The 25,105-nt window shown below is 33.6% G+C and overlaps 3 protein-coding genes and 1 long non-coding RNA gene across 6 annotated transcripts in view; 2 read left to right on the forward strand and 2 right to left on the reverse strand.

The window, feature by feature from the left end:
- Positions 1–9,904, reverse strand: part of LOC128881667 (formin-like protein) — a 63,382-nt gene extending 53,478 nt beyond the window's left edge. For all 3 annotated transcript variants that reach the window (XM_054132957.1, XM_054132956.1, XM_054132958.1), the window contains exon 1: positions 9,349–9,904. In XM_054132957.1, coding sequence (XP_053988932.1) covers positions 9,349–9,567 — 219 coding nt within the window. In that variant the 5' untranslated portion in view covers positions 9,568–9,904. The remainder of the gene's footprint in view (positions 1–9,348) is intronic.
- A 7,083-nt stretch (positions 9,905–16,987) lies between these two features.
- Positions 16,988–19,454, forward strand: LOC128881057 (U4/U6 small nuclear ribonucleoprotein Prp31). Its single transcript, XM_054131729.1, has 8 exons — positions 16,988–17,209; positions 17,470–17,667; positions 17,747–17,951; positions 18,035–18,204; positions 18,286–18,443; positions 18,508–18,798; positions 18,871–19,095; positions 19,290–19,454. Exons 1-8 carry the CDS (start codon positions 17,092–17,094, stop codon positions 19,392–19,394), a joined length of 1,470 nt encoding a protein of 489 aa, XP_053987704.1. The 5' UTR covers positions 16,988–17,091; the 3' UTR covers positions 19,395–19,454.
- A 264-nt stretch (positions 19,455–19,718) lies between these two features.
- Positions 19,719–25,105, forward strand: part of LOC128881056 (cerebellar degeneration-related protein 2) — a 135,040-nt gene continuing 129,653 nt past the window's right edge. Inside the window, exon 1 of the mRNA XM_054131727.1 lies at positions 19,719–20,617. Coding sequence (XP_053987702.1) covers positions 20,545–20,617 — 73 coding nt within the window. The 5' untranslated portion in view covers positions 19,719–20,544. The remainder of the gene's footprint in view (positions 20,618–25,105) is intronic.
- The window catches only part of LOC128881064 (uncharacterized), a 30,269-nt gene continuing 25,715 nt past the window's right edge, over positions 20,552–25,105 (reverse strand). Inside the window, exons 2-3 of the long non-coding RNA XR_008457976.1 lie at positions 21,760–21,901; positions 20,552–20,671 (exon numbers count right to left, since the gene is read on the reverse strand). This is a non-coding gene — a long non-coding RNA (uncharacterized LOC128881064). The remainder of the gene's footprint in view (positions 20,672–21,759; positions 21,902–25,105) is intronic.

The raw sequence follows: 25,105 nt of genomic DNA on the forward strand, positions 1-25,105 counted from the left end.
CTGCATCGAATCCCAAATAGCTCGAGACACGTGAAGAATGTTTTTACCGAAGAAAAAATATTCAGGACCGAGGAGATTAACTACGCCCACTGACGATGGGTCGACATGAGAAGCACTGGTCGAAGACCCGTCTATATATAGAAACGCTGGGTTTTATCTTTTCCTGTGGATATTTTCAGCCAAGCCATGGTCCTTCAACAGTATTGTTTAGCCTCAGAAGAGTCACATTATCGGCATCGAGTTTCTTTTTTTGCTCGTTCTTGAACTGATTTCTTACCAAGCGTGTATTCTTACAATTGCATTCGAGCGAAGTTGGCCGTATACTGTAGAAGACACTGTCGATCGCCAATCGCGATCAACGGATAAGTGATGGTTATAGACAGAAACGAGAACGATTTTACCAATCGTTGGATGATGTTCAAGTATGGCCGCGCCTTTCAAATATCACGAAAACACGAAACTCCATAATACTAAGGAGTATTGCTTTACCTGAACATAATTCGACATTCGATGGAGCTTCTCAAATTGTTTGATTGTATTTCATTTCTAGATCCAGAGAACAATAAACTTTCTATTCATTCACGATTAAATATACTGAAAGAAGGTTTCCAAAAGGAGCTTTAGGATTTGTTTTCCAATAATAGTCGTAGTAGACACTTAAACATCATCTTCCACGTTTAATTCCACATATGTATATTTTCATTTAAAAAAGAAAAAAAAAAGAAGAAAAAACTGGACGTATTCCTAACCATACGTATTTTGGAGGCTTTTGGAGGCTTTATAAAAAAATTAAATATATTCTACACCACTTCTGTTTCGATAAAAGTGCGAACAGTCTCGTCCCTCATCCAAATAAAATACAAAGAATTCTTAAGCCTGTAATGCAAAGTACAAACGTGTATGTGTCGCAGGGAAATGATAAAAATAGAGATTTGATCAAATCCCTAAGATAGACGATCAATTCACGGGAGATGTTAAAATAAGAACTCTGCGAGGTCATTTCCCTAAAGAAAGTAAGTGACTTGATCAAATTCCTTAACTATTTTAGTGTAAAGATGAAATAATATTGTTTAGATATTGAAAGTATCTATTTAGTAAATCATGCGTTATTAAAAGTAGAATAGGTAATACAACAATACTCATAGAAACATAAATCATTTATTCGAGACTAATTAGCAAAAGAAATAGGTACCTAAGCTGATATTTAAAAAAACAAAAAGAATACTTTTAAGAAATGCAATTAATAAATAATTTATGTTCCTACGACTATTGTTGTATTACCTACTCTACACTTAACAACGCATGATTTATTAAATTAATACTTTTAATATCTAAACAATATTATTCCATCTTTTCACTAAAACAGTTAAGGGATTCGATCAAATCACTTACTTTCTTTAGGGAAATGACCATACGGAGTTGTTATTTTAACATCTCCCGTGAATTGATCATCTACCTTAGGGATTTGATCAAATCTCTATTTTTATCATTTCCCTGCGACATATCCATACAATATACGAAGTTCACTAGCTAAAACATTTGTATTAATGTTGTCCTTTTGACACAGTACAAGTGTACTTAATACATATTTGATGCAGAAATTAATTATTTTTTGTCTTTATACATTCAATTACTTATAACTTCAGTTTATACAGAAATATTTACCGACCAGTTTATTACATGAAAGTATCATTTTTATCATTTCCCTGCGACATATACAACGTCGGGATCGAAGAAGCAATTGAAGTATGCGATATAGAATTTTCACGTAGACCCTCCCGAATCGTCGATTGCCCCGTGCTCGATGGGGAAAAAAAATATTCAGTTCGAACGGTAGACCATTTTGTTTGGCAGAGGTCCAGACGTATTGTCACACACGGACGTTGAACGGAAAAGACAGAGAAACGGTCTGTCGTCGCACAAGTCCAAGAAAAGAACGAGAAAGCTAGCAAAGGAGTGGGCGTCAGTCGGTGAGGTTTTGCTTCTGTTGTGAGAACGTTGAAGATTCTTGTGTTCAGCAGGAACCCTCGAGGAGGATCGTGCTTCTGCTATGAAACAAGCAGCCACGTATCTTTTCTATAAGCTGGTAAGCCTATGCTTGCTCAGGCAATCCTTCGCGAATGCACCAGGATCGAGTACAGGCCTGAAAGTTGAGCCAACGACTTGTAAAAGGCAACGAATGTTCATGTTCGTCGTAAATAGCAGTGAATAATCGTGATATTGAATTTTATTTGGTCGTGTTGCTTTCCTTGACTCGCTTCAAATTATTGGTATAATTGGGAATAATTAATGTCTTTGGCTAGAATTCCAAGCAATAGTTCTTAAAACTATTCGTATTGTTAGTCGTAATAATTCTAATCCTAACAAACTTCAACAATACGAATTTCTTTATATCTCTGAATATAAATATGTAAAACAACTATATCTAATAAAATGGTATGTTAAATAGTCTACCATTTATCAGGTATTGTTTAAATAAACGAATTGGTCGCATATTTTCGCAACGCTGTTCTGCTTATTCTGCTTTTCTGCTACAATGATATACTCTAATATTACGTTAGGGATACGATGAAAAACAAGACCAAAAAATTACGTGTAGCAATTTGTACGTTACGATACTTAATTTACCTTTCACTTTCCTAGCTCGAAGCTGGCTGCTGAGCAAATCCGTATTACCGAAACCAACCGAAGTATCCAAAGGTAACAACAAACGTATTCCATAAAAATATAACAATTTATAAAATATCTCGTATATATTGTTTATGCGAATATGTAAAATAAAAATGTGGATAAGGAAATGAATGTAATCTTGAATTGAAAATTTTTACGAAAAATTGACTTACAAAATGTCCTATGAATACTTTGCGTCTCCCTTCGGAACAAAATACGAATAAAATGATAATTAGGTTTCTGGAATACCAGAATTAATTAAAGAAATCAAGGTATTCTGTTGACCCTGCGCATACAATGGCTTTTCGTTTCTAGAGCAGGAGACACGGGGACAATCTGAAAAAAACTCGCATAGCCCTGGAGCGATCTCGTGAGTCAAACCGTGGTTTCTACACGATACACGATTAACTACTGATGACTCATCGATAGGCATCTATAATGAAACCAAATCCCACGATTGTTTCTAGCGAGACCGTCAAACTATTAACGGATCGTTGAAATACGGCATACTTTATCATTTTCTATTAAAATAGCATAACCATACTTCTTGTTCGTAAAACAATTAAATTACGTCAAATAAATACAGTGGGTGTAGAATGTATTCGTACACCGATCAATTTCCAAAAAAACTTTTCTGTGAAATTGTAGTTTTCTTAATTTCTTTTTTTCACAATCAATGATATTTTACATATTCTCGGAAGTCTTTAAGATAGATATAGTCCAAACAACATTTACTAGTTAATATACTTTGTGAAAATAACAAAAAAAATGCGAAAAGTGGGTAAAAGTATAGAAGCAATAAGTATTTGTACGATTCTTATGACGAACCATTCACAGTAGAGTTTGTAACGTAAACACATTAGTTTATTGCTCCGTGCGAGTTAGAAAACATCAAATTTCCAGGAAAGTACTTTTAAAAATGACTCTAATAGAGGAATTGGAGAAGATCTCACTTCGAATAACTAATAATTTAGTTAATTTAACGCTTAGAAGAGTTACAATAATTATAAAATCAAAAGGAAATCCCACGAAGGAAGTATTATATACTTATAAATTAATGTAAATTTATAAGTATACTTATTTTTTAATGAAGTTTTAAAAATAAAACAGTCGTGCGAATACTTATTGCTTCAATATTTCTATCGATTGATTGTTTTTTTCTTGTTAATTTCGCAACTTACATAAATAGCTATTTTTTTTTTTACTCTATCTATTCTAGAGATTTCCGAGAATATGTAGAATGTCATTATTTACAATTATGTAAATAAATTAAATTACAATTTTACATAGTTTTTTTGGAAATAAATCAGTGTAAAAATATATTCTACACCCACTGTATGTATTATTTACTACATTGAACAATCTCTAATATACAGGTAATCAGAATTAAAAATTAACAGAATTAGCAACTTAAAATTCTTAAGCTAAGGACGCTAATTAATTTAACGTTGATCTACATATTTAACAGGAAATCACGATTAGATTGTTTAAAATAAAATTTAGAATTTTACATTCTTGTTAGTTTTAATTTATTGAAAACTCGATTGGCGTTTTAGGTAAGCTAGGAGAACTCAAGCTTCAAAGGCCGAAATGCTTACTGTTCAGTTGCAAAGACTAATTAATATATTAATTTCAAGAATTTACAATATCTTGATTATAGATTTTATTTCAACACCTTTTCCTGTTTTAAGCTTAGAATGAATAGAAAATTGATAGCGTTATGGACTGAAAATAAAACAATGGCGTCTTGTGGAACACTCTCGGAATAGATAAGCATTTAACTTCTATTAGTACAATTAATGATAGGCGTCACACGAAAATCAACGTCCTTCCGGTTGGCTGAGTTGGCTACCAAAATAACTTTGATTGCGTGTTTATTTTAGGAACGCCCTTTCCTCGAACAGTAAAATAGTGCGTGATCAAATTATTGATCACTATCGGTGTTTGAGATATAATACGCCGAAGATGGCACTTGTAATTTCGCTCTTCGAGTATACCTATAAGCTTTAATTGCCATTTTCGCATTTAATATAACTTATTTCGCATATAATATACTGTAGTAAAAATAATGAGATTGTTGTAGAAAAATGTTGTAAACAAAAATTCTAAATCTTACATTAACAAAGCTAATGGCGACAAACTAAATTATACACATATCAAAATTGTATTGATTTGCGTTTTTAAGTTAAAAAATTTAAAGTTACTATTATTAGCAATCAATATTAATTTAGGATTGAACATTTTCGATTAAAATAAAGAAATTACTAAGAAAAATTTTATTAATTTTAGCAATCTGATTTTATGAAAATTCGTCATAGTTTATTCTTACAAAAAATATGCAAGGATTAATTCTGGATGAAATTATCGTTTTTTTCCTCTCCCAAAAAATTAATCAAAAGTATCATAAATTAATTCAGACACGAGAGCGTTACTTTAAACTTGCAATTTCATTATTTCTAGAGATTAACTTCGTTCTTCATCAAACACGCTCACTGATATGTAATTTACGAAGAAGCTATTGCAACGATGCACCATACTTTGCTATCGAGAGTCAGGTGTAACGCAACAACAGTTAGCCGCGCCTTTAGGTCAAACGTGTCTAAAAATTTAATCTGAAATAACTGTTACACCATATGAAATTATTTACTGCTTTGTTATGAAAAAGAAAATTAAATATACAACTTGTTCTTAGGAAGTAACATCAGTAGTTCGTTTCTAAACGTATCTATCTTTTGATGACATAATTATTTATATTGGTGCAACGGTTCAAGTGGAATATGCAATTTCGTTTGATTTTTAAATGCACGCATTCATTCGACATAAATCGATTCCCGTCGACAGCCTGCGCATAAAACTATTAAGATAAGACCATTAAGAACGTAATACTTTACGAGATATTTAATATTTTATGTTTGTATTCGAGAACCCGGCAATAATCAGGTTAAGATTGGATTCGTCATACTAAATTACAGAGCACCGATGACCGTGATTACGGATGTCAAGTAAACAACGGGATTTGTAAACACATTTCATGGAATTTATGGTAGAGTTGTCTTAAGCGATCTTGCTTGTTAACCAAGTTAAATAAAATTAGTTGCAAATAGATGTTGCTAATAATGAGGAAATTGATATGTCGTATAGTACTAAGTATAGTACCTAATAGATGTTGCTAATAACGAGGAAATTGATATGTCGAATGTATTTGTTCTGGACTATATGTTCCTTAGATTAAAATAATTATTGGCGAAAGGAAAATTCTTCGTCAAAAATTCTTGTCTTATCGGAAAAATGAACAAAATTTCTAATCTCAAATAGTTAATCGATGATCGGTGATCGAATAAACATAGCAAATAAATCGCTACATGATGCTCAATCGCCATGTATTAAGTTCGTATATGCATAAGTTTTGTTGGTTATCTTTAGACAATCTACAAAAACGATCTGCATTTCGTAACTAAATGTTTTCGATATTGGTATAACTGGTCAACCTGTAGTTACCGACATAACTTCGTGTTTGATTTGTTCGAAAATGTTTAGGTTTTATTTGCTTAATAAGTTAATTCAGCAAAAAAAATCTACAAAACTTATGCACACTGCGTCTAATATTATCCCAATAAAATTTTGCCCATCTCTGGCTAGCGGTAGCTGGACAAGCACAATGGTTGACATTCATGGTATCGAAATCCTCGAAAATATCGATGTTAACAAGATCGCTCAGAGGTTGAAAACTCTGCCAGGCGAAAGATCGAGAGCAAAAGCAAAAGAGATAATGAATCGAACGACCGCAAGTAAATGCGAGCCGTAAAGGGGTCTCTTTGTTTACGATATGCTCGTAGTCACAGCGATGGTCGTTTCGATGCGCAATCGAATCTTATTTGGTGAGAGAGGCCTCTACGTAGGCGTACACTTTTCTACTCTTCCTCGTATCTGTCTCTCCCTTTGGCACTGCATGGACTCTCCCTTTCGACCTCTCGACATTTCATCCCGTGGAAAAAAATTAGTGACCCTCGAACGGTCATTGGCCCCTGAAGCTGACTGTAAGACGCTTTTCAAAATGGTAATAAATTTATTTCACCCTGAATTCCCTGACCTCTTATTCAGAACGACTTTATAATGTAAACCACGATGCTAATTATTTTTTATTCCATAATGCATAGTATCTACTTTTATTTCTTTGCAATTCACGTTTTTTTTTTTGTGAAATTTGTTTTAGTTGCACGAATTTATTTCTGAAGCATTCGTAAGAATTACGAATCTGTAGAATTGTATCGAAAACGTTTGAATTCAAATATACATACGTAAGATACGATACATTAAAAAGATACAATTTATTTATTGCAATTCTCGTTTTTCTTTTGTGTGTTTTGTTTTAGTTGCATGAATTTATTTCTAAATTTATTTCTGAAGCATTTGTAAGAATTACGAATCTGTAGAATTGTATTGAAAATTTTTGAATACAAATGTATATACGTAAGCTACGATACATTAAAAAGATAATTGAAATCTACTCTAAGGAGCCCCGACGGAAGTTTGAGAATCACTGTATCTCGTAAGAAAACCGGTAAAATAATAATCCATTTGTATATGAATTACTGAGAATGGAGATAAAGCAAAACGTAAACAATCCTCTGTATTTTCATTCAAATTCGACTACGGTGCAGATGGATGTCGATACAGCAAGGAACCACTATCGTGAGTTCACTCGGGTACAGATATTACTAGATAGCTACAGTGGGTGTAGAATGTACTCGTACATCGATCAATTTCTCAAAAAACTTTTGTGTGAAATTGTAGCTTCTTAACTTCTTTTTTTATAATCAATGATATTATACACATTCTCGGAAGTCTCTAAGGTAGATATAGTCCAAACAACATTTACTAGTTAATATTGGGTTGTCCAGAAAGTTCGTGCCAATTTTTAAGAAAAATTCAAAGGCTCATTTGAAATATGACATATATTTATTGAATTATATAAGTACCATATTGTTCCACAACCTTTCCACCTTTTAAGGGATGTACATTTATTATTTGTTTTCAATTATTTCAATATATTCACAACTGTACCACCTACCAAATATCGGCACGTACTTTCCAGAAAAATCAATATAATATGTGAAATTAACAAAAGGAATAGGAAAAGTGGGTGAAAGTATAGAAACAATAAGTATTTGTACGATTCTTATGACGAACCATTCACAGTAGAGTTTGTAACGTAAACACATTAGTTTATTGCTCCGTGCGAGTTAGAAAACATCAAATTTCCAGTAAAGTACTTAAGGAAAACCCGCAAAAATGGTGCAATGTGAAATTACTGCAAGTTTGAAAAAAAAGAATGAGTTCTTTGGGTGAAAAAAATCACTTTAACTTAAAAATCACTTTGATAAAAAAGTTGTTTAAAATTTTTTTTTGTATGAATTTTCTTAGTTCACATAGATGAAAAATGTATGAAAATGAAAATTTCTTTTGGTTTTTTTGTGTCAAACTAAAATTACGACCTGCATCTTTTCCGCCGATAGGAGGTTTTAATTGTGAGGTGCTCTACAAATGTGCGTCCCAGTCGACTCAATTTGAATATTTCTTGTTGAAAAAATGTGTACAGACTACTCGAATATGTATGAAAATAGGATAAAAAGTTCGATAAAATTAATTATTTTTTTCCATCCTAAAAAATTCACGAAAAACCGCTTTTTTTTAGATCTCCTAATTCAGGATACCCCCTTAATTTAACGCTTAGAAGAGTTGCAATAATTATAAAATCGAAAGGAAATCCCACGAAGGAAGTGTGCGAATACGTATTACTTCAACATTTCTATCGATTAATTGTTTTTTTCTCGTTAATTTCGCAACTTACATAAATAGCTATTTTTGTTGTAATCTATGTATTCTAGAGATTTTCGAGAATACGTAGGATATCATTGTTTATAAAAAATAAGTTAATAAATTACAATTTCACACAGTTTTTTTGGAAATTGATCGGTGTACGAATACTTTCTACACCCACTGTATATGATACGGAGCACATGTGTTGATACTAATCAGCTTGTTACTTGTATTATATCATGAGGGTAGTAAAGATAAATATGCTGATTCTCTTACAACGTTATGCGCGTGAAAGTGCAAGACATGTCAAACACACGGTCGCAGTATACGTTTCTTGCGGGTCATAAGATTTTCTAAGAATCGTTGCTCTTTAGAACACCTAACCCCGAATTTACGTGGTACTTTTTTTTATACGATTCTTAAACTAACTGATGTAATTGATTTCCTTGCATTTCATTAAAAGTATGTATGTGCTGCCCACATATACGTATGGTCAAATTTTGTATTCTCTTTATGTTAACATTGGCAACAAACATGAAAAAAGTAATTCTAAAATAAAGATGGAAGAATTATTAACCTACCTAACCCTAAAGAGCTAAAACAACGTGCGCCATGGAAAAAAAGAAACACTTCGAGTACTGTTGCCCAAAGAACTGAACGGGACTGGAAAGGAGTTAACATTTAATTCCAAGAACCCCATGTCAGTGACAGTTCCCCGATTTTGTCTCGGCATACATCAAAGAAACGTTTGTCTTGAGCCGTGCGTCTAATCCATGGGGTTATGCCGGATCTACGCTTTGGAGGCTGTATACGAACGTGTAGAGGGAAACGAAGGAAGAAAAAGTGTCGAAAACTCACCAGCACTTTCGTGAAGCGCCTCTCGAGCTCGACGGCGTCGGGCATCGGTTGCCTTGGCGCGCTACGGACGCTGCCACTCCGTGCGTGTGGTCCACCCAAACTTCCCATGCCGAGGCTAGGTTGACAGGATTGATGAGGCGCGCCGCCCTTGACACCACCGATGAACACTTCACGCACAACGCCATCGCCCTCGCCGGCACGGCTCTGCACGATCCCCATTATCTCAGTTGCGGCTAACGTAATCCTGCGTTCCGTTTACGCGCAAAAATTGTGACACAAGGCAGCGGTGGCTGCCACCACTGTCACCCCACGAGAAACGTCAACAATGACGATCGCGACAGTTCATCCTCGCCCGAATACGGATCACTTTTCCTATTAAGACAAACGTCGATAAACGAGCGACTGGAACCGGTCCGCGCCGAGCCGTGCAACAGGTACCAAGCCGTCCATTGTGGACGTAAACTCTCCCAAACGTGCGCGACCAAAGCACGATGTAAACTCCACTACCCGCACTCGACGAAGCGTTCGTAGCATCTAATAGCCGCGCCACTAGTACTCTTACAGAAGCGAAACTCCGGCGTTTCTGAGGTCCTGATTCCGAGTGCGCATGCGCCTTCCAAGAAGTAACAACGTGAATATAGCTACGGTGTCCTTGGCAATATCGATAGTAAAATGTGGTTTTAGACACGTGATTCAAACACGAACTTGATTATTCCATGGTAAATTTTACGCTTTCTGTATTTTTAATGTCAAAAGAAATTATATTAGGTTGTCCCGAAAGTTTCTTTCGCGAGTTGCACTCAATTATTTTATATGGTCGTGTTTATATAAATAGACAATCTAATTTCATAGATATTCATGTTGTAACAGTAATGCAGCAAAATGTCAACACGAAATTAAAGAAGAATTTAAGCTATCAATCTGTTATTTTTTACTTGCTGTACAAGAAGTCCCAGTTGAAGTATGTTGAAGTTGATTTCTGCAACTATTTATCATAGAAAAGCTTCTTCCTTAAATTCAATCGAAAATAATGAATGTTTATTATTTATTTGTGTGACGTTGTAAACTACTTAGAAAAAATTGCTTATTATAATATTGCGCTTCAAATATTGCCGCGCTTTAATCTGTTTCTCCAGTGCCTTTTTTCTTCTTCTATCTACTGATCAATAAAAAGAGATGAAAATATACATCTGTGATTTTTCTTCAAATCTCTGTAAATCAGATTTGATTTTATGTATAAATGAATTCGTTTGAGGTTTAAGAAAGCTTCTTTGGAAATATTGTGAAAAACTAAAAGAATCGGAGCAAGAACTCGTGTAATCTGGATTTTTACAGATGGCAGCACCTTCCACTGACAAAACCAGAGGCAGGTTTTAGCAGGTAGTCAAAGCGCAGATGCGGGGAAGTGGAACCACGTCTTTAGTTGGAGACATAAAACCACGCGGCGCTAGTAGGCATCACACACACACATATCTAGCGTACGGCGAGTAACACTAACACTGTTATGAAAATTTCAGCGTCGGTGTCGGTAGCCGTCGGTTTCCGTCGGTACTCGTCGTGCCATTTAAGCAGAGAAAATATATGAAACAATTAAAGTCCTTAGACTTCAACAATGTGCATTGATGTGCATTCCATAATCTTATATTTGAAAACATCGAACATATGAGCTTTAAGTTCATTTTACGGAACTTTAATTACAGAAAACATTACAGAGCTTGAGAATCTGAGATTTGTATTATTAATTTGTGTTATTTACAAAATAAATATCTCTGTTCTTGACATATGTTTATTCATTAATTTTACTGATTATGTTCTGCGACCTGATTTATTGACTGCATATAAAAGCAAATATTTATGAACCCTAACCCTGACAAACATATTTTACCAATGTTTTAATTTAATAATCTTGTTCTTACTGGTTTACAATTAATAAATGTAATAACATTCGTTGTATTATTCCAAAATTAGGATAATCATACTACATAAATTGCTCGATCACGTCATATCAACCTAAACCATTGAATCTTTAATCTAACGTAATTAATGTAATTCAGAATTAATGTCCTGTGAGATAAGTGATCTGTATTACAATAGATGCATAATTTAGGTTAAGAAAGAGCTAATAAAGTTATTCTAATAAGTGATGTATCGGTTTGTGTGTAGCTACATGAAAGAATAAGTGATTGGAAATCGATTGTAAACATCTATCAAAGTTAGTAAGGTTACTAAACGTAAACAAGTTTCTCCCTTGCTTTTACATGAACGAAAGAAAAGAATCTCGGGAATTTCGTACAGACAAGGGTAATAATGTATATCTACATATATCATACATATCGATATTTTCACTTTTCAATTACAATTTCCGTTCAAAAAGACCGCGCATGATATGGAAAAGTGACAACCAATCACGTTTAACGTTTCTTTGGAACTTTTAAATACTGAAATTTCATTGGCCGAGCACCGGCAACCCACTGCGCAGAAGAACGACGCCGAGAACGAGGCGTCCTTCGTTCGGCGGCAATTGGAGAGAGCAGACATGTCGCGTCGACCGGTGATCCGGCAATTAATAGGTAAGCATAATTCATTTCAATTAATATCTAATCGTTGCTATTTCTACCTTGGGTTACTTCTTACCGTGTCTTTAATATATTAATACTATTCCTCGTTAATTGAATCGGGTTTTTGAGAAAATTAGATCGATTTCGTACTTTCGTCATTTTCGTTCTCCATGAGGTACCAATTGATATTCCTTCGAATATCAATTCGTACTGGGGGAGTACGTATTCCAGAGTAATATTATTACAGAGTAAGTTTATTTTCCGGTTTTCCAAGTTAATTTATTGCTTGGATACAGTACAAATATATATTTATTGTAACTTGGCTTCTAATTCGAATTCTTGAATGTTCCAGGATCTGACGCCACGAGTCTGCGTGATGTTCGCCAACCGCCATTTCACGTTCAAATGACTACTTTACGTTGAAAATTTCGATCGAAAGTGGACATCAAAACGCCAGAAAAATTGTGCAGCTTACCGGGGAAAGCAGAATAATAGGTAAATAGAAAAATAATGATTTTAATCGTTTTGACCATCTTGACCATAAAAAAATAATATTTATAATATAATATTAATTACAATTGCAATTCAAATAACGTACATTCAAACTTTATTAGCTTATTATGAATATAGAATAAAATTGTACAAATTTGCAGAATTATATAATTTATATCTCCTTAACAAAAGCATCTAAATATTGAAAAAATGTTTAAGATTTCATCTTTTATGTTTCTAACATATTTATAATGACTTCTAAATATGTGTATCATGAAACATAAAAGGTAAAATCTTAAAGATTCTTTCAATAACTAGATTCTTTTGTTAGACACAAATTGTATAATTTTGTAAAGTTACAATTTTTTCTTACATTCATTATAAATTGATAAATTTTATGATTAAAAGCACTTTTACTATGGTACGCTACATTTTCTAGAAATTGTGAACTTGTACGATGATATACATTTTCATAATTTCTTACAAATTTAACGAAACAGATACAGATATATACCTAGGTATATAAATGCTGAAAAAATGTTCAAGTTTTCATTATCTCTGTTTCGTTAAATTAGTAAGAAATTATGAAAATGTATATCATTGTAGAAGTTCACAGTTTCTAGAAAATGTAGCGTATCATAGTAAAAGTGCTTCAACTCATAAAATTTGTCAATTTATAACGAACGTAAGAAAAAATTGTATAAATCTGCAAAATCATACAATTTTTATATGTATAACAAAGGTATATAAATGTTAAAAACTACAAAACTATACACTACGCTTTTTAGAAACTTGAAATATTTATGAAGCTACACATTTTTATAATGTACTTTAAATATGTTAGAAACATAACAGATCAAAGTTAAACATTTTTTTAATATTCGCGTATCTTTTTTGTACAGATGTAAATGTTTTTGCAATTTTAATGTTTTAATATTGTAACTAGTGTAATTTTTGAAACATGTTATTAATTCATGTAACTTTTGTTGCAGATTTTCTACATCATCAATTCATCAAACAAAAGGACTTCGAAGTTCGACCACATAAAGCAGAGGTACTGCGATATCGATGTGGATAATGCAGAGCTGTCCCGATGATCAGCGACTGCAGAGCTGTCCCGATGATCAGCGACAGCAGAGCTACTCCGATGATCAGCGACAGCAGAGCCACTACGATGTCCTGTATCAAGACAACGGTTGGTGAGTCGCATCCATTTCTGTTCCTCCGGTCCCCAATCATGTCGTAGGACGAAAGGTCTGAATCGGCACGGGTGACTGGTTGTATATGTGGTCCTTGGCGAGTATAGTGACCATGGGTATGCATTGCTTAGCATATTCGTGAATAGTAACATTTCTTGTTTTATTTATTTGTTTAGACTAGGGTCTTCTTGTACTTCGGATTTTATACAATACATAAAAATGATAATATTGAATTAAAATTTAATATATACTATATTATTCAGTATATATATTATTGAATGATTTTATCATCTTCTACGTTTTTGAAAATATATATTGAAAGTGTATGCATATTCTTTGCGTTGAAGTTTTCCGTGTATGTACAAGAAGGACGTTTCGCGATTGGTCGATTCCTGCGTTAAAGTAACATGATTTGCATCTTTTTATAATTAGAAAGTATACTTTGACAAGGGAATCACTTTATTAGGTCAATGTGAATATTAAATTTTCAATATAAATTATACTATTGCAAAAACTTATATATCACATTTTTTCATAAATAATTCAATTTTTATTAAAGTCATTTTATTGATAATTAAATTGTTCAATATTAATAAATATTACAAATTAAAATTCGAGTCATTTTTACTGAAAGTAAAATAACGCAGAAGGATACGATACTAGACCGCTTAGATTTACTAATTATTCTTTTTAGTAAGGATTTTCAGGTTTATCCCTTCCGTTTTCGTTGCCTAAGGTCATTCACGTGCCCAGGTGCTACTTGGGTGAGCGAAGGCAATGGGTACGATGACTTAGTTTATAAAATTTATAATAATTATATGTGTGGCGACTGACTCTGTGCTAGCGTATCGTGCACGATGTATTTCCACATGTGTGTGTGTGTGGTTAGGATGTGGAATTGCGTCGATTAAAACATTCATTATAATCTATAAATGAAATGGTATTTCGTACCATTATATTTCTATTACTATGCATTCTAGCTTCAATATTAATCTTTATCCTAAATCAATGATAAATTAATAAAAGGATGAACCTACTGTATGATTGATCTAATGCATATAATTATCAACGATTATATCACATTCAAGCTTTGCAAATAAATATTGATATATACATATTACATATACGCAATGGTCGCTAGCCTTCGTCAGTCGATTTCAGGAACTGGTACGTACCTTTAGAGTATGAATGTTGTGTATGGTATTCTCGGGTGTCGGAGGTGTCCCGGGACATCTCCCTAGTTTAGGTCGCGCCCGAGAGCCTTGATTGAGGATCGTTGAGCGTGTGTGTTGGCGTGATTGTTTTTCCATTTTTAAATATAGGGCTAGGTAGGTAGGTAACTTAACTTGTGGTGTGTATGTTAAATCCCAGTAGGTAGGGTCCAGGGCAGATCTCGTCACTTTAGTTGGGTAGGTCGCGCGCGTACGTGATGGGTCTGCACCTGTAGGTGGATTTGAGGAGTCGTTGCGATCACGATGCAAACGGAGCTTCTGTCCGTTTGTTTCGGAATCTGCTATCGATTCTTCAGGTCTCGACTCTCTGAGTCGTTGCTTCGCGGTCGCGGTCGTGATCCAGTAGGGTTCTTCGAAACGCTCGTTCCCTCGAGGTTCTAGACGTGTGGTTCATCGGGTTGAACGTCCACGTATTGCACTGAACCTCGACTCTAGCTATAAGTTTCAGATGGGACAATGCGTCCGAAGAAAGAAGAGAGGCCCTGACAAATTGTCACAAAAAAGGGCTGCAACGAATGGCTCTCCATCTTCGAATTCGAAGATGGGAAGTCATTATTACTATGTTGTCACTGTACTCGCCTGTAGTTGTAGTAATTTAAGTTTATTTTGATGGGTCATGTACCCCAACGTGGGATATCATTGTGTGGCAATTCGCGTTTGGTTTTAGTGTTGCGACATGAAACTATAAATCGCGTTCGTTTATGAAGATTGTTTTTATTAGAATTGTTCGCGTTTTATTTCAGAGTAGTGTTGCGTATGAAAGATCAACCGCGAGTGCCATTAGAGTTGCGTTTATGTAAATGAATATTGATCGCATCCGATTTGTTATGATTAAGAGTCTTGCTTTTGAATAGAATCTTTCGCGTTTTATTTCAGGGTAGTTTCGCTTAAACCGATCAACCGCGAGTGCTATTAGAGTTGCGTATAATGAATATCGCGTCCGTTTGGAAGTAGTATTTGGAGTCAATTTAGCTTTTGATTACAATTTTTCGCGTTTTCTTCCAAGGTAGAGTTCTCTGCGTACAGAGACTAGCCGCGAGTGCCATTAGTGTTGCGCATAAATGAATCGCGACCGATTTGTTGCGTCATATAAAAAGCCCAAAATTTGACACCATCATCACTTGAGGAATCACCAAGCAGCCAAAGTGGCTGCCACTATGATTCTCCGCAGCCTGAGATGGTTGCGATGGATTTTTAATCAGGGATTCGTATTACTTGGTGCACGCGATTTGTTCTTCTTATACTTAATAGATTAGTGTTTCGAATAATGATGCACCTCGCGATTTCTTTTGATTAGTACTTTTCGCGTTTTCTTTCAGGGTAGTGTCGCGCATAAACATTGATCGCGATTGCTGTTAGTGTTGCGACTGATAAATCGCGTCCGATTTGAAATAATTCACATATTTTCAAGTAGTATTTTTCGCGTTTTCTTTCAGGGTAGTGTTGCGAATAATAATGAATCGCGTTTGCTATTAGTGTTGCGTCTGATAAATCGCGTCCGTTTTGAAGTAACTTCGTATTTTTAGTTAGGGCAAGAACAAAAAAAAGAAGACCTACGGATTTTTTTTTATATTTTTGAAGAATAGAGAATAATATACGTTTCTTCTGTTGCAGGTGACTGAACTAAATTGTGAATGTACTATTTGACAATAAAAACACTGCTATACACCCCCGGCTTGGGCGGGGGGGACACAACATTTAGATTAAGGATAAAGGTGGCTAGGATGTGGTTTTTGTCTCAGGATGTGGTTTTATCTCCAATTTTGGGGTCTCTATATGCAGTAAATATGTAATTGCTAATTGCACATCCCCAGTAAGGCCAGATGGCATTATCAATTGCATACTAAATAATATGAGCTAATGGCTGCAATCTTTCTAGTTTACAAGTAAATGAAAGTATGAGAACTTATAATTAGTCTAAAGTATATATAATAAGACATAATGAGAAAGTTGTTATGCAAATAGTTTACACTATTTGTATAAATAATAAGTCGATATAAATTAAAACTAAATGGTTGTCGCCAAAAATGTTGTGAAAATAGTTCCTACCATTTCTGTCCGATGTCAATATTCTTTGCTTTGTATCATTTTTATAAATAATTATTCAGTGCTGCCATAAGTATCGACTCGGTTAGTGGCGCCATCGGTGGGAAAACGCCCAAGTTTGTAGTGAAAATTGTCCTGTGGCAGTTTGGTTAGGTGTCAAATAAAAGAGGTTAAAACTGTATTTACACTTTAACAAAATTTGTTTGCAAAGAAATCATGTCGTTAGCGGATGAACTTCTAGCAGATCTTGAAGAAAATGATGATTCTGATCATGATATGGAAGAACCGGAGCCGGATTTTATTCCGGCATCGGTTTCCAAAAACATCGAAGAAGGTTAACTGTTCTTTATAACATCGTTTACTTTAAAGAATTCATTAATAAATATTTGTCGAATGTAAATTCAAACTAAGGAATAATGTAGTTTGACGTAAATACACGTTTCAATGGATATTTAAAACGTATTTAAAACGTTTCGATATCATTTTATTGAGTTAAAAAATAGTAATAGTTGAATTTTTTGTTCTTTAATTTAAAAATATATTATATACTACGGCCAGGAATTTTATCTTATTAATATTTAATCCGAATTTCAGAAATAAAAGTAGCTTCTGTAAGAGAATTAGCGAAACTACGTGATTCAGAGCAGTTACAAAGAGTAATGCGTTTAATAGAAAAGTATAGTAAAGTTCTTAGGAGGTCGGTAGATATTATTGGTCCTGTTGAGTCTGATCCAGAATATCAGCTCATCGTCGAAGCTAATAACATGGCTGTAGATATAGATGATGAAATAAGTATGTAATTGATATTATGAATTTTAAATGCTTTCATGATGTTTTCGTATTTGTGCAAGGTGCATATTATATTTTTCAGCTACAATACACCGGTTTGTTAGGGACAAATATTCTAAAAGATTTCCAGAACTAGAGTCTTTAGTTGTTGGTCCTTTAGAATATGTAATGACTGTTAGGGAACTGGGAAATGACCTAGATAGAGCAAAGAATAATGAAACATTACAACAGTTTCTTACTCAAGCAACAATTATGGTAGTTTCAGTTACTGCATCAACAACGCAAGGGTAATATGTTATACAGCAAGACTAGAATTTTAAAATCACATGTGAGTAAATTCTTTTTAAAAACAAAACAATTCTATTCGCAGACAGTTGTTAACAGAAGATGAAAAGGAGGCTATTTGCGAGGCTTGCGATATGGCGGTAGAATTGAATAACTGCAAACTAAAAATATTTGAATATGTAGAAAGTAGAATGGCATTCATTGCCCCAAATCTTTCTGTAATAGTAGGTGCCTCGACAGCAGCAAAAATCATGGGTATTAGTTCCTAATATATTGCTTTGAAACTTTAAAGCTTTTTAAATTTACTTTATTATACAGGGTGTTGTTATATTCTAGGTGTTGCAGGAGGATTGACAAAACTTTCAAAAATGCCAGCTTGCAATGTTCTAGTTTTAGGATCTCAAAAAGCTACACTATCTGGATTTTCACAAGTAGCGACTTTACCCCATACTGGTTTTATATATTACTCTGATATCGTACAAGATACTCCACCAGTAAGTTGAGATATGTGTGTATATTTTCTTGTAAATGCACTATTGTTTCATTACACTTTTTTAGGATTTGCGAAGGAAAGCAGCAAGACTTGTAGGAGCGAAAAGTATGTTAGCTGCCCGTGTTGACGCTTGTCATGAAAGTACAGATGGTCATATTGGTCAAATGTTTCGCGAAGAAATTGAAAAGAAGTTAGATAAGTTGCAAGAACCTCCTCCTGTGAAATTTGTTAAACCTTTACCAAAACCTATCGATCCAGGTCGAAAGAAGCGAGGTGGTAAACGTGTCAGAAAAATGAAAGAACGTTATGCCATTACCGAATTTAGAAAACATGCAAATAGAATGAATTTCGCTGACGTTAGTTTTAAAATTGTATATTTTATAGTATTTGTATTATTATTTTATTTTATTACGTATTCATGTTTTTAGATTGAGAACGATGCTTATCAAGAAGATCTTGGTTACACACGTGGCACAATTGGTAAGGCAGGAACAGGTCGTATTAGATTGCCTCAAATCGATGAGAAAACAAAGGTGCGAATATCCAAAACGCTTCAGAAAAATTTACAAAAGCAGCAACAGTGGGGAGGTAGTACTACTGTTAAGAAACAGGTTTCTGGTACAGCATCCAGTGTTGCATTCACTCCGTTACAGGTAAAATAATATTTAAAAATGCATAAACTGTCCGATGAAAAGTGTATTTATCTCCGATATTTATTGACATAATTAATATTTTCAATGGGGTTTGTATGAGTTTATTAAAATGAAAATTTATGTATTCATTATTAAAATTTTGAATCCAAAGTAGAATTTTCAACATCGAATTAAATTTCTATATTTATTTATAGGGTTTGGAAATTGTAAACCCGCAAGCAGCAGAAAAGAAAATCAATGAAGCTAACGCGAAATATTTTTCAAATACAGCTGGCTTTTTGAAAGTTAAGAAACCATAAATAAATTGTACATAATTTACATTATCGAATATTATTCATGAAATAAATACAATTGTGCATGATTTGTAGTAATTATTTTATTTTACATATCAAGCTATTTATATCTGTAATTGTTTAGCTAATAATTAATAACAATCTAAAACAATAATGTTAACAGAAGCATAAAAAACGTAATTGAAACTTTTGGAAAATATACTTTTAAACTTTTAAAGTAACGATAAAGTCGTTTATTTAATTCAACCCAGAGTCAAATTCCCGCCGTTACCAGAAAGACTTGTGTAGCGATTTGTTATTCGATCGAAATACAAGTCATTTACGTACTTCCGTTTCTTATTAGAATTTTTATTGAACAATTTTTCAAAAAAAAAAAAGAACAAATAAAAGTATTTCAGATCATCAGGTTTCTTATTTAGATGAGAATTGTGCCCACCTCTGTTTAAAATTCGTTTAAAAAATAAAATATTTCATTATTCCCGTTCGATTATATTCACATTATCGATGACTTCGGTTACGAATATCCGGTTTCAAAATTTCGGTGGAAGAGGACTCTATGATGGAGCATGCGCATCGTTGTAGTGTTCGTCGTGTAAAAAGTTCAAATTCGTACGAAGCGGTAACGACAAGTGTGATCAGTTTGAAAATGTTCGACTTAATAATAACTGGGTTATGGTAGTAGTCTCTGGACCATAATAACAAGTATAATAGTAGAGTAGGCGATATCGTCCTCCGCTGAAAAGTGATACATATTGGTTCTCTACGAAAGTAGAGAAACAAGGATAGGCGTGCATATGTGAGACTAGTAAAGGAACGAGAGATTTTGTTGTACACGCGGGTGAACGAAAGAACAAGGATAGAAAGAAAAGCAAACCAGAACCGGGTGTCGTAAGGTAATCGTTGATTTGCTTTGAGTGTTCGTTTGTGTTCTGACTTCGTTTCTCATCTCCCATCGGATCGTTGCTCGCGTGTGTTGTGCAAAATTTCGCGTCGTCGACCGTGCGTTCCGTTCGACATTACGCGGGAAAAATGGCTTCGTTTTCGGTGTGACACGAAAATCATAAAACAATATTGTTACGAGGCGTAAATCTTGGTTTCTTCATCGTGGAACCATTGGACGAACAGGTGTCGAAGGTGCAGGTCTCGATAATCGACCATGGCGTCTCATAAGGACTTGACGAACGATTGGGCTACGTATGATGATTCTATCGAGCAATGGACGGATTCTGGTGAGTCTTTACTTTTTATACGCCTTGTCCTTGCTGGTTTTGCCAGTCGTTAATCTGCTTAATGAAGAAATTGAATTTTAAGTTTTAAACAAAATAATTTATTATTCTTTATTGTTCGTAATTTATCATTTTTCATAATGTAATATTGCTTGAAACAGTCTTCGGCATGCAATTTCGCGGGTTCCTTTCCCAAATATCACACATGTAAGAAGTCTTTCTTCTTCCATAGAGATTTTGCAGTTAGAATATACAGCAAAACTTTTACGGGAATGAAGTTCAAAATTTCGCCAAATAACATGCAAAATGAATTTCTATTATTTATAAGAAAAAAATTCTCGAAGAAATTCAAAGCATGTTTCTTTCTATTTTTATTGTGATGTCGAGTTACTCTCGACATATAACTGCAAAGGGCTAAAATATGTCTGCTTATTAATTGTAAAAGCACAAAATTTAGAAATAGTCAACTCTTATATTTATAAATATCGGCGACTAGAAATAGTTTCTTGAAACGAAAACATCCGAAGAATTTCGTTCCTTTCACGGTGACTGCGACCCCGTAAACAGACAAGTGTTCATACGGGTATATTATAATAACCAGATATACAGGCTGTTGAAAAAAAAGCATTCAATATGTATATGGTGTATAGGGTACGCTGTACTGAGTAAAAAAGCTTTAGTAAACATAGGTCCAAAGGTGAACCGTTGTTTCTGAGATATAAACATTTTTGTTTGCTAGTATCATGATTGACTTACTACTGGGTTTTCGATATTTATAGAAGATTTTTCACGTGTCCATCGTTCACTTCTGTACACGAAATTGAAAAAATGAAATTGACGAAATTGTCGGCACTTGAATGGGAACATTCAGAACCCAATTTATAAACACTGACATAAACATCGCATGCGATGGAAGCAAGTAAGTCAATCATGATACTAGCAAACAAAAATGTTTATATCTCAGAAACGGTTGACCTTTGGACCTATGTTTACTAAAGCTTTTTTTATTCAGTACAGTGTGCCCTATGCACCATATAAATATTGAATGCTTTCTTTTTAACACCCTGTATTCACTGCAACATACGCATGACGTATATGTCCCACTAGGATCATCCGTAGATAACGTAGAAATTTCGGTGACTTACCCTGCATAGGTTTATCGATCTTCAGATAAATGCTGTATACAACCACGTCGATATTTGGTTTTTTTTTCGGCAAAGACCCGCACGATGGCGCGGTCTACACAAAATGTTTAGTCCTGTTCCGTAGGGACCAGTCCCGACAGAACTGTACCGAAATCAGAAAATCTGTACTGCAAAGGATTAATGTGTTAAAATTTCATCAATTCGTCTATAGCTATAATTACTTTTGCGTGAGATAATAATTCTCCCTCTCGCACGTGAACTGGCATTTCATTACTTTTACGAACCACGATTTCCCTTTCGAGTCTAAACACGGAATAACTGTCGAAGATAACGCGAATAACGTCTGTTTACATCTGTGACATTGAATTATTATGATACAAGTTTAGAAAAGGGTAGAAATATACGCCGTTCGTTCCAAGTTAAATTAATAATTATATTTGAAGCGTGGTGCTTTTCTTCGTTATTTAATATTCCAGTTAAATGTTGCTCATTACGAGATTGGAACTTTAAATGGTACTGCAATGACAGATACTGTTCAGGATAAAATTTTATCAATTTTATCAATTAATTGAGTGAATTCTTTTGTAACTGTTTGTTTCATTGAACAATTTATAATGTTATAGAGAGGTTTTTTTTTTATATGTGTATCCATAAATATCAGAGACATGTTCAAGGGGTTACTCTAGTAAAGGGAGTCAATTTTCACGTATTCTATCGGATATTTTGGGATATTGAACACGTATTCAAGATAAATAAATAGAATAACCAAAATGAAACGTAATACAAGTGATCCTGTACAGTCCCCTTTTGAAGTTACGTAACCAAAAGTTCCATACTAAATACATATACTTATATACTGTTTATGTTTACACGTCCTTAACTTTGTTAATTTTCCGAATTCAATGAAATCCTTTGGCAGATGTAGTTTTAAAAAACAACGCTCTGAGAAAATACCATAGATTTTTCTACTTCTAGATTGGCATATTCCTGTAAGCAATCCTATTTGTATGATCCATTCTGTATATGTCACAATTCTAAAATCACTATTCGGTCGATTTTGACCGTGATTCACTGCGTATCCAATGTCCTTGGCTGATGTTTACGTTTCGAGAGAAATGTCGTCGTCACCCTAAAAGAAATATGTTTTCATTTGAACACCAGAATTCCATCCTGCGGCAATTTTCTTCTGTTTTTGGAATATATGTATACAGGCTTCTGTCGGCGAACCGACTGTAATTTAATCTTTAATCAACATTGTAATTGCAATGTGGTTACACCAGTTTATTTATGCATACATATTGCCGGCTTGTATCGTATTCTATAAATTAGAAAGGTTTCACCGACAATCTACTAATGGACAGCAATCGCTACCTCGCGTAGCGTGCGACTTGAGCTAAATCGCGAGATGGGGACCGTTCTGCAAGTTATTAAAGTAGAAAGCTCGCATAATTAAGTTTATCAATCGCAGCCTCACCAGTATCTAAAGAAAGCTACACTTGGATATTGATAAAGGTGTTTGTTTTAAATTAATTTAAGGGTGCACAGGAGTCAGAGCCAAACTCCGAGTTGACTTCAACGACAGTTGCGGAAAAAGTAAGAAACTGGGAAGAATCAGTTATGTTGAAAATTATTGCGAAGAATAATACACAACGCGGAGATGGGTAGAATTTTACTTGAGTAATGAATATCGAATAAAACCACTGCTTAACAATTTTTTTGAAACGTTTATTCGATTGAACAGTCGCAATTTTTATTTGTTTATTGTGATTTGGTTCAATCTATAATCAGAATTCTAATTTTGATTGAAAAAGTAACGAGGATAAAAATTGTTCATTTTGTGAACAGGATGTGAAATTATGTTGTACCTCAATTTCTATTCTTTTTTATGCCATTGTCATTCTCAATCCCACAATTATTCATCGACACATAAAGAGCAGTCAACCTTATGATTATCTTGTCTTGAAATAATATTTATGTAATATTCTTGTACCTTCACTATAAAGAGTTAGAAATTCGTTATCATTCTATTTCCAGTTCAACAGTTCTGATTAATTGAATTCAGTTTCTCTAAAACTATAAAGTAACCTGCTCGTTTTTAATGTAAATATACAATACTATCGTGAATCATGCCGTTTTCCGTTATAATGCTAACATATTGACATTAATGAAGACAAATAGCCTGATAATCAAACATTTTCTCTCCGAAACGATCAGTCTTTTCTTTTGACTGTTTTTGTACATCTACAAGAAATAGAGATATTTTAGATCTGAATAATTACGTTAATGGAAACCCTGCATATATATATAGTGGATATTTATACTAAAAATTATTAAGTGCTTCCACATCTATAATTAAAATTTTCTTGTGTCAATTCTAATCAGCTATTAACCGGTTAAGTGACGGGAATGTAGTTATTTAATTTTTCAATTTTCTTAATCGCTAATGAAACTGTCATAAAGTCTCGATTAAATACGAATGCCATACAAACCCAAACGATTCGAAATTTACTATTTATGATTTAAGTGGGTCGCGTTTCAAGAGTTTTCTTTCGCACGTTGTAATATTCACCTTTCTAAGTTTCTTGCATTCTGAATACCTATTTATCATAAGTGATTACCTTTCGAATTTGGTTGTTTTAGGGCAGTGGTTCCCAAACATTGAGGAATATTTTCGTCAAAGGCTTTACAGTAGAATTAAAAATCTAGGCAATTAGGTATAAAAATCATAGGTCAATTTAAATGATTCTACATTAAATAAATATAAATATATGAAAGAGGAGATGATAATAATAATTTATAATGTGATATATAATAGTATTTTTAATTTATTCGTATGTTTTAAATTATTATCGTATATTTATTATTCAATTATTATTATTATATATACTAATTATTATATTTAATAATAATTTCTATTGTATTAATAGAAATAAATATAAAAAAAAATTGGCATATTCCTGTGGGTTTTCTTGAAACTTTTAATACTATTCAATGGCAATCATTTGCTAGACACAATTTTATTCTATAATGAAAAATGCAACAAAATTTGGTATCTTTTATTACCATTAACAGGTAGAACGAAAATTTCAGTTGTTCTAAAACTCTAAACTTTCAAGTTATTTAAATTCCAGTTTCATTTTTTGTGCACTTTTATCACTGACTCCAAAAAGTTTCTTAACGAATGTCCATAACAAGAAATATATACTAAAAGCAGTACATATTATATTATTACTGTATATTTTTTCGACTGTCTCAACTATGACAACAAAGTTTATTATGAAAACGAGTGACATTGTATCATAAAAGTGGAAGTTAGCTAATGTAATATTAACGAACTATATCCTTT

This window comes from Hylaeus volcanicus, chromosome 8 (assembly GCF_026283585.1).
Source record: "Hylaeus volcanicus isolate JK05 chromosome 8, UHH_iyHylVolc1.0_haploid, whole genome shotgun sequence".
NCBI lineage: Eukaryota > Metazoa > Arthropoda > Insecta > Hymenoptera > Colletidae > Hylaeus > Hylaeus volcanicus.

Bases quoted from the DNA above. Each gene is read 5' to 3' on its own strand.
- LOC128881057 (XM_054131729.1), top strand. From the start codon at position 17,092: ATGTCGTTAGCGGATGAACTTCTAGCAGATCTTGAAGAAAATGATGAT. The intron at 18,444-18,507 runs GTAAGTTGAGAT...ACACTTTTTTAG, and splicing joins TCGTACAAGATACTCCACCA to GATTTGCGAAGGAAAGCAGC. The intron at 19,096-19,289 runs GTAAAATAATAT...ATTTATTTATAG, and splicing joins TTGCATTCACTCCGTTACAG to GGTTTGGAAATTGTAAACCC.